The sequence below is a fragment of the Chelonoidis abingdonii genome, chromosome 2 (assembly GCF_003597395.2).
Source record: "Chelonoidis abingdonii isolate Lonesome George chromosome 2, CheloAbing_2.0, whole genome shotgun sequence".
NCBI classification, from domain to species: Eukaryota; Metazoa; Chordata; order Testudines; family Testudinidae; genus Chelonoidis; species Chelonoidis abingdonii.
This window is the reverse complement of record NC_133770.1, coordinates 151133014-151142597: the sequence shown is the minus strand read 5'-3', so window position 1 is coordinate 151142597 and position 9584 is coordinate 151133014. Positions and strand designations below refer to the sequence as shown.

Below are 9584 nucleotides of genomic sequence, written 5' to 3'. Positions count from 1 at the left end.
CCTCCCGCTTCGAGCAGTCCCCACTCGGGGTCCTGGCGCCCCGGGACCCCCCAGGCCTGGTCCCACCCTGAGCTCCGAGTCCGGGGCCTTTAATTGGCCTGGGGACCGCGGCACGTGGCCTCTGCGCGGCTGGCCGGGGCTGCTGGCCGCCTGGGCCGGGCGGTGGGTGAAGGGCGCTGGAGAGACGGGCCGGGGCCCGCTAATGCTGCTGCTCCTCGGCCGGCAGGCTCGGGTCCCTGCCCAGAAACGGCCTTTCGCTGGCTTGGGTAACAGGCCGGCTCTTATCTCGAGTAACTCCTCAGATAAGGGGACAGTCGTTAGGACGGGGCGCTAATCAGATTGTCCCCCCGCTTCAGCGACAGGCACCAGGCGGAGCTAATGTGTGGGCTGGGGGGCAGGAGTGCTGGGTTCTGTTCCCAGCCCGGGGAGGGGAGTGGGGTCTAGTGGTTAGGGCTGGGGGGGCGCGGCTGCTGGGTTTTCCCAGCTCTGGGAGTGGGGTTCTGTGCCTGGCGCTGGGAGGGGAGTGTGATCTGGAGTTTGGGGGCTCAAACCTAATAAAACCCTCCTGGGTTCTGTTCTTGACTTGCTGTTTCACTCTGGCCTTTCCCCTCTCAGTGCCTCAGTTTCCGCTGGTGTAGAATGGGGTTGATGAGACTGACCCCTCCTCTTGACGGGGGGCAGGCAGGAGGCCTTTCATGTTGATAAATCTCATTGGGATCCCGCAGGAAAGGGCCAGGTACCAGCACTGCTGCTTTGGGTCACCGAACATAGAGTTGTAAACCAACACAGACTTTTAATACTGACAATTACCCAGGGCTGGGAAGCTGTAAACAGAGACTGCTGGGGGTGTGGCCTCCAGGACCACCAACCACACATCTCCCTCCCACCCAACTGCCTCTCTCATCTGCTGCTGAATTTGCATTTCCATCCTGCCAGCAGGGGGCGACACGGCTGGTCTTTGCTTTGCTCCCCAGCCCTGTACAAACCTCAACACCTTTTGCTCCCACTGCAGAGCTCGGCCAGGTGCAGTCTCGTTGGTTCTTCACGCTCATCCACTTTGAAGGGAAGAGGCAAATATTTATACGTAGCCCAAAAATGTTATGTTCTCTGTGGCTCTGACCTGAGGGGGAGGAGGCAGAAAGGAACAGCTTGGTGGGGAACAGGCACAGAGAGAGCTCCCCAACGTTTCCCAAAGCTGTAGCTTTTGCTACAAAACAAAATCCAGCCTCCATCTGTTCTCGGTATGAAGAAAACTTTTCCCTGGTGACCCTGAGGAAAATTGCCTGAGTTTGCAGAGAGCCTGAGCTGATTGCTTGGAGATGAAGGATTTGCCCCGGCAATAACCAGTGCAACAACAACTGCTTGAGTTTGCCGAGGGCCCAAAGCAATAGCAGCGAGCATGCGGGATGAATGCCCCATTTGTTCCAGTGAGGGCTAGCTCCGTTGTCCACTGCTGTCACTTTAAATGGCAACACTTCACTATTCCAGAGGAGACAGGAAGGATCAGAGTACAAAGGGCTTGGCAGGGGGACGGCATGGGAGATGGATATGTCGGGGGTGTGTGTGGCACGGCTGGATTAAGCTTCAGGGCTCAGCTTCAGGGTTAAGCTTCAGGGCTCAGCTTCAGCCATCTGGAAACACTGCACTGAAATAGCCTTTTCCTGGGCTTGCATCTGTCCCGTTCCTCCCTCAGTTATGTCAGGCCAGTTTCCATCAAGTTTAAACGAAGTGCTTCGTGTTGGGAGCAGGCAGGGATAGAGCACATCAACCCTAAGCCATCCACTCCCATACCCTGTCTTCAGCACGAGCTGGTTCAGGAGCATTGGAAAACCCAATCCCCCATGCTGCCCATAGTTGTTGCATGATACTGAATGGCAGGATAGGGATTCCTGCCTGACCCTTGGGGCCATCAACCCTGGAGCATGAGAGTTGATTACAACTGTAACAGAAAAGAAAGAGGAGATGCCCTGGCTTGGAGGTGATTGGGGGATGGAGGCTGGAGGGGAGCAGCATCCTTAACCCAGAGAGAGGGCAGCATGGCACCAGAGGCCTTCACATGAGATGGGCTGTGCCCCTGTGACCCCTGCTGGCTCTCCTGTTTGCAGGGAGTTGGGGCTATTGGGGTGAGGAGGCTGCAGGGTATGTCGGGATTGCACCTATCAGGCGATGAAGATGCATGAGCAGGGGCTGAGGTGGTAACAGGAGTCCCCATGCTGCACCAGTGCCAAAGGCAGGGTGGGCAACACAGGGCTTGGGGGCTGCTGGGAGACCAAGTTCAGACAGCCACTAGGCCGTGCAAAACCATCAATCCATGCATCCGCATCCTCCAGAGCCACACACGCAGCAGCCCCGCTCCCCATCCTCCCCACCGGCAACATCTCCAAACCCTTTTCACTCAGCTTCCTGGCCCAGGGAGGACAGTAGCTGCTGGCCCCCATCCCCCACCTCAGCTGGCTTCCTCTACAGCCCAGTACCCCCTGATCTGGGCAGAGTTTAACCGTCTCCCTGCCAAACACAGGGCAGGGGCCTGACACCCCCTGCAGGCGGGGGGGGGGTGTACAAGCAAGAGATGGGCACTTGTTTTAGTGCTGGAGATAGATGGGCTTCTCCCCAGAGTGGGGCAGCAGCCCAGCAGTCCCCGTCCACGCACCCAGACCCTGCCAATGTGTCCGGGCCTTCAGTCTGCCAGCGAGGCACCACCTGTCCCACTCAGTGACGGCTGGATCTGGGTCCGCACCAGCTCCACTCAGCAGTGGAACTGGTGCCCCGGGGACATCTGCTCCGAGCAGCGCTGGGCTCTGGTCAGCTCCACATGCCAGGGCAGGGCGGTTTCTATCTAGATCCACCTCTGCTAGACATGCCCTGGCCTGTGCCCTAGGAGCATTTTGTACCAGCTGGCCTCAGCCAGACTGGGATGGGACATGGAGGGGGCAGAGCTCCCCTGACCCAGGAGAGTCTCCTGTCCCAGCTCTGCCGATCCCCCTCACCCCTGACTCACACCTCCTGCTACTCCTGGGCCCCCAGCTCTGCCGATCCCCCTCACCCCTACTCACAGCCCCCTGCTATTCCTGGGCCCCCAGCTCTGCCAATGCCCCTCACCCCCTGCTACTCACTCCTGACCCATAGCGGCGGGAGGTCCCAGCCTTAACCCTAAAGCACTAGCCCAGTGCACAGAACCAACCTGCTGGGACCAGGGGTGCCCCCGGTGGGGCTGGGTCTCCTGAACAGGTCTGTGAATGACCTAGCTGGGGGTGGGGGTGCTGTGACCTGGAGGTGCCGGGGACACGGGGGGCAGGCAAAGCTTGGAGCCCCTCACTGGGAGCCCAATGCCTGGGTTCTGTGCCGGAACAGAGGGATCCGAACCGCCTAGGGAAGCCGGGCCCGGCCCGTGTCTCTTTAAAGGCAGAGGCAGGAGCCAGGCCCGCCCCTCGCACCTGGGGACCGGCCAGGCCGGGCTGGGCTGCAGGAAGCAGGAAGTTTGGGCTGAAACTTAGCGCACCAGGAAGTGTCCGGAGAGGCGGGAGCGGAGCCCCCGGAGGATGGTGAGTGCCCGGGATCGGGGAAGCGGGCGGGGGGTAGTAGCTCCCCCCCCTTTACACGAGTCTCCGGTGCTCGGAGGGGATCCGGAGTGACTCCGCGCGGGGAGGGGCCCGGGACCGGCTCTGGAGTTGGCTGCACAGCGGCTGCCGTGGGGGGAGCGGACTGGAAACAGCTGCTGGGGCGGGAGGATCCCGGCTGGCTAACAATCCCCCCCTCCCCCGCTGGGGGGGGGGGGTGTTAAGTGACTTGCCTGAGCTCACCCACTGTGGTGTAACTGATGGTGGCCCACCCTGTCTAGTGGCTGCTGGGGGAGGAGGGGCACAAGGCAGGATCCGGGTGACAGAGGGAGGAAGCGGGGGCTCAAACAAGGGACCCGAACTGCGCGCTCGGCGCTGCAGGTTGCTCCCTGGGCCGTCTCCATGGTGACGGCCGTGCAGTGCCTGGGTAAGCAGAGGCTGGGTGCAGGTAGCGATTCCTGTGAGGCGGGGACTGGCTGCGGGAGGGGAAGAGGCAGCTGGGATCTTTTCCAGGAAGGGAATGCGGGGAGGTCTGTAGCTTCTCAAAGTGGGTGCAGGAGCAGGGTAATTCCTGAGCCCAAAGAGACACCCCCCACCTCCAAAGTAACAGGCTCCTGTCTGTGTCCTGTGCCCAGTGCCAAGACCCCCCATGGATCCACAGGCTCTGAGCTGCATGGCCCCTCTCTCTCCCCCCTCCCCAGGCTGCTGGATCTCATTATCAGCCCCCGCCCCCCCGGATCCCTGCAGAGCTGCCTAGAAAGAGGAAGTGGGTGGCCTAACGGTTCCTGCATCCTCGGGGGACTGCAGCGCCCAAGCCTTGTTCTGTAGCCGGAGCCGGGCACAGGTGGGGGACAGGCTCCTGGAACTGAAAAGCTGTTTTGGAGCCAGGGTGGGATGTGCGGGAGGGGAGATGGCTCAGTGGGCTTTTGGGGGCAGCCTTGATGGGTGGAGTGGATGGACGCCATGGCGTCCTTCACAGCTGGGTTGGGTCTAAAAGGGGCCACAGACCCTGGTGGCTCCTGGCCTGAGCTGCCTGCTCTGTGGGGCTGGCCGGGGGCTGGGAAGATGCAGGGGGCTGGGGATTGGGGGGGTCTTTAAGTGGTGGTTGCCAAAGGACTGGTGCCTCTGAGACCCCCTGCCATGATCCCCCCACTGAGGGGGACAGAGGCTCTCAGCCATGGTCTGTCCATTTGAGCTGTCTGTGAGCAGCTGCAAAGCAAATGGGCAGAAGGTAAAAGATTAACGTCCCCGCCTCCCCCAGTCCAGGCTTGCTGGCACATCCAGCCCCCTGCATCTGGGGTCACTAATTCACCTGGGTCAGGAGGGAAGGGGTTAATTCCTGACCCCAGTGCTGGCTGTGCAGAGGGAAGGGGATGGGGGAAGGGGTAGCAGCCTGGGACCTGAAGGATTAAGGGAAGGAGCTCTGGTGCCCCAGGTGTTGCCAAGGTGCCCTGGCAGTGAGGGGTGCAGTAGGGACTTGGGGAGGTTTCCCTTAAAGGGGCCATGCAGCGGGAATGGAGGGGCACTCTGGCCCCTCTGCTGTTTGCTTCCTGCTGGGAGCCTGAAGTTCCACCTCCCCACGGCTGGGGGGGTGTCTCTGCATCCCCCTGTTGGAGCCATGTTGGCCACCTCAGACCTGTCCTGGGTTAAAAACGGGGTCAGATTTGGGGGATTGGCATGGTGGGGGTTAAATGTAGCAGGTGCTGGGGGGTTGAGAGAGGCCTGGGTGAGCTGCTATGAAGGGTCGGAAAAGGGAAGTGGCAGTCATGCTGCCTACCAGGGCCAGTCTAAAGGGGAGTCTCTCTGCGGGCTGCTGGACTCAGACAGACCCTGGGGCTCCCTCCAGCCTGCACCGGGCAGCGCTGCCCTGGGCTGGCTTCGCTTCCCGGTGCCTGACATACTTTGGGCGCTGGCCCAGGGCAGCGTTTCTGACATTCCGGCCTGGGACCCGCCCAGCCCAACATACCTGGGTCTGACCAGCCTAGCCGCTTGGACCAGGCTCAGCAGGAGGGGGAGGAGACAAGGGGGTGTGTCTGACCCTGCCCACCCCGGGGTCTCACAGGGTCAGGGGGTGCTTCCATCCTGGGGTCATCCCAGGTCCCTGGGTGGGGTGAGTTCGCTGGGTCTCTTCTCCGCAGGAGGCAAAGGACCAAGAAGAGCTTTGGAGACAGCCCCCCTCTCCACCCCTGCAGAGGGCTCTGCTCTGGGTCCCCCTGGCCTGGCATGGTCACACCTGCTGCCCCGTGCCCGCTGCAGGCAGAGGGCAGAACTGCAGGAGGGGAGATTGCTGGGACCGACCCGACCGGCTGGGCAAGTCTGGCTGGCAGTGGAGACCTAATGCGGGCGCTGGAAGTTCCCTGTTGACATTCCGCAGTGATAAGTGTTGGGGGGAGGAGGGGAAGGGCAGTCACCCTGGGGGTGCTCTGCCCCATCGCCCAGAGAGGTCCCCCCAGCCCAGTCCTGCTTTGTGGGACCTCCGTCAGCCTCTGTGCCCACAGCTCTGCCTCAGTGTCCTGGACCCCCCTGGCCTTGGGCCAGGCACCCTCCTTCCCCAGCTGTCTCCTCTCCCTTCCTTATGCTGGCTGAGATGTTATGGTCCAGTGGTTAGAGCAGGGGGCTGGGATCCAGGACACCTGCTTGAGTTCTATTTCTGGTTCTGCCCCTGCCTTTGGGTTTGCTATGTCAGCTGCCTCAGTTTCCCCACAAGATTCTTCTCCTGTGGTAGGCTCAAACAGAGTCTGTGAATCACTGAGCTCCTCAGAGGGACAGGGCTGCAGCTGGGCCCCTTCTTGAGGGCCCCTCCCCCATTCGCCTTTGGACCTCTGTTCTCTGGGCCCCTGGAGGCTTTGCCTGGGCCATGTAGGCTGCACTCACAGCCGCTCTCCTGTTGACCCCTGGCGGGCACTCTCCCTACAGGAGGGCACTACTGGCAGCGGGATGGCGACCGACCGGGTGAAGAACCTGCAGAGCGAGGTGGAGGGAGTGAAAAACATCATGTCGCAGAATGTGGAGCGGATCCTGGCACGGGGCGAGAACCTGGACCACCTGCGGAACAAGACTGAGGACCTGGAGGCGACGGTGAGCCCTGGTGGGGGAGGGGACCGGGGAGCAGCAGGCTAGGGAAGACCCCGACCCTGTGCTCATGAGGTTCCTGGTTAGGTCATGGGGACCCCAAATCTGGAGTGGATTTTCAGGGGGTGGGGGCTGGAGCCTGATGGGGGTTTGGGGCAAAGGCCTGGCACTGGGTGCCCTGGGTTCTGGTGCCTCCCAAGCTAAGACAGGCCTGGGCACTGCTGTGACCCCTAACCTCACTCTGGGGGCTCCGACTGCTGCCCCAACAGGATCAGCTGGGCGTTCTGCCGTTGTGGAGATGGCGCCAAGCAGTCACAGGGCTGCTTGGAGGGGGTGGGTGGGTGACGCCTCACTCTAGTTCGGATCCTGCCAGTCCTCTGGTCCCTGCCCACGTGCATTGCGTGACGCCTGCTCCCTGCGGGGCGGGCTGTTTGCTCAGCCGCTGATAAACCCTGGCAGCCAGCAAGATGCTGTCCCTGCGCTGCCCTTTGTCCCGTGCTGGCGCTGCTTCTCTGAGGCTCTCAGCGCTCAGCCCGGGCCCCTTTAACCTGGTGCCAGCAGCTGCTGAGGGAAACACAAGCATCCTCTAGTGGTCAGCTCTGAAATAACGTGCCCATAGCTCCCTGGAGTCGGTTTGGCTTGGCAGAGCAGAGCTGGGGCAGCGTCCGCGTGTGGACCCGCCTGCTGGCATTGCTCATGCCCGCAGATCTGCCCACATGAGCTAAAGATGTGAAAGCTGGATTTCTACCTGCCATGCTGGAGAGCCCGGGCCCACCACTGCCCTGGTGTAGCTGCGGCAGGAGGAAATGCCCCAGCGAACCCCCCGATGCTGGTTCTGATGCAGCAAGTGCAGTCCAGTTGGCATGTCTGGTAACCCAGCACCGAACTGGGGTGGCCTGTGTAGATATGGATGAAGATCAGTGCTGGCCCAATCTGCCAGCCCAGTGAGTCTGTTTCCAGGTGCGGCCTCGCCCTAAGGGGGTGCAGATGTCCCCCCCCCCCCCCCCAAATCTCTCTGGTTAGAGCTGCCCCCAGCAGGTGGGGGGGCTGTCCAGCTGCCTAGGGCCAAGCCAGGCAGGGGCTGAAGGCTCTGGGTCAGCACGGTGCTAACTCCCCCACGTCTCCCCCCAGTCTGAGCACTTCAAGACGACCTCGCAGAAGGTGGCCCGCAAGTACTGGTGGAAGAACGTCAAGATGATCGCCATCATCTGCGTCATTGTGGCCATCATCATCATCCTCATCATACTCTTCGCCACCAACGTCATCCCCACATAGGCCACGTCCTGCAGCCTCTTCCTCTTCCCCCACTCCACAGTTTCCCTGCCCCCACTGCCTGAGGGTCGCTGGGCTGGGGGGGCAACGCCTCCTGTCAGCCCCCTGAAGCTGCCCATCCGTATGCCAGGAGGGGGAGGGCACTCATACTCTGACTCCCATTGCCCCCATTTAAGCTCCTTGGGGACTGTAGCCCCCTGAGGGGAACTCCCCTGCTCCCTCTAGCTCTGCCCCGTTCCCTTCCCCCAAACCCTCTGTCACACCCTTTCCCGGGCACCCCATCGGTGTTCCCAGGCTGGCAGAGCCAAGCCATGTGGGAGCAGCTCCCAGCCCCTCTCCATATGGCCAGTGGAGCTAGATCTGCCGCCCATGGCCATGGCCGCCAGCTCGGCTCCAGGGGGCGGGGTTGTGCCCTCTGCCCAGTGCGGCTGGCTCTCGTCCAGCTGAGGAAGGAGGCGCTCCTGGGGCTGGGGTGATGGGCTTGGATCTGGGGAATGCTCCCCCCCGAGCCCGTGCCCTCTCTGAGGCAGAGCTGGGCGTGGGCAAGGGCTGCTCTGTCCTGAGCCAGATGCAGCCCTGCGAGGAGCAATCTACCCTTTGCCTTAATAAATAACGAGAGAAGGAGAGATCCCTGCAGGAGGGGGTGGGGGATTTGTCAGCAACCTCTGTCTGTCCAGGCTGGGGGCTTGTGGGCTTCACTCCCTAGGTTCTCATAACTACCCCGCCATGGCACCTCAACAGTCTGTGCACCCCCTGTCCTGCCTGGAGAGGCAGGTGCTCTTGGGGGTGCAGTAACCCCCCTTGCCTGCAGGGGGAGACTCTGCCAAGGGGAGCAGCTGGGAGCTGGTGAGTGCCCTGTCGACTGGGGGTGGCGGGGAGGGGTGAGCAGGGCTTGTTGCAGCCTCAACCCCCGCCCCCTTCCCACATGCCCTGAGTTTGGCTGTGTATGTTGATCTTATGACCAGGCTCCCCCAGCGGGTCCCTGAGCCAAGCAAAGGAAGTAGTTTCAGAGTCCCTCCCCCCCCCCCGACCCTGCAGTGGGAGGCCGAGTCTTCCTGGTTCCCCACCTCACCACCCTCGCCCCCCAGAGACGCAGGCTGCACTCCCTGTAATAAATGTATTTATACCTCACTGGAGAAGAGAGATTTATTGGAAAGAACCAGCCTCAACCTCTGGTGTGTTCTGTCTGCTGAGTCCTGGTGGGATCTCTCCCCACAGCGCCCCCTGCTGGGAGAGGCTGGGACTGGAGTAGCCTGGACCCCTGCACCAGCCTGTGCTGCCCCTGCCTCCCCACAGCGCCCCCTGCTGGGAGAGGCTGAGACTGCACAGGCTGGCAGTGTGCCTGGCCTGGGGAGCAGGAGGTGGGAGGGGTCTTTTGTTCCAGGTTGTGATCAACTTGTAACCCTCAGCCCCTCACCCTCTGGGGTGAGAGCGCAGGATTCGCTCAGCAGCCAGCCCTAACCCCCAGCTCTTTCCAGGGCCCCTCCCAAGTGAGGATCTGCCATGCTGCACCCCCTGAAACTGGGGCATGGAAGTGGCTTGCCAAGGCCATGCCGGAGCCAGGAAGACGAGCCAGGAAGACAACCCAGGAGTCCTGCCCATGTCTCCTGGCACAAATGTGGCAGCAGCTTGGTTGTGAGAGCTGGGAGAGGGCTAGGGGCTAGTGGCTGGGGCTAGCATGGG

At 62.0% G+C, this 9584-nt stretch overlaps 2 protein-coding genes across 2 annotated transcripts in view; one reads left to right on the top strand and one right to left on the bottom strand.

The window, feature by feature from the left end:
- Positions 1-3124, bottom strand: part of GGCX (gamma-glutamyl carboxylase) — a 23117-nt gene extending 19993 nt beyond the window's left edge. Inside the window, exon 1 of the mRNA XM_032790357.2 lies at positions 3121-3124. Within this exon, the coding sequence (XP_032646248.1) occupies positions 3121-3124 (4 nt within the window). The remainder of the gene's footprint in view (positions 1-3120) is intronic.
- A 337-nt stretch (positions 3125-3461) lies between these two features.
- VAMP8 (vesicle associated membrane protein 8) lies at positions 3462-9006 on the top strand. Its single transcript, XM_032790288.2, has 3 exons — positions 3462-3542; positions 6474-6635; positions 7761-9006. The coding sequence occupies exons 1-3, from the start codon at positions 3540-3542 to the stop codon at positions 7902-7904; spliced, it is 309 nt and encodes a 102-aa protein (XP_032646179.1). The 5' UTR covers positions 3462-3539; the 3' UTR covers positions 7905-9006.
- The last annotated feature ends 578 nt before the right edge of the window (positions 9007-9584 follow it).

Coding starts and splice junctions, on each gene's coding strand:
- VAMP8 (XM_032790288.2), top strand. Junction 6,636..7,760: donor CTGAGGACCTGGAGGCGACG/GTGAGCCCTGGT, acceptor GTCTCCCCCCAG/TCTGAGCACTTCAAGACGAC.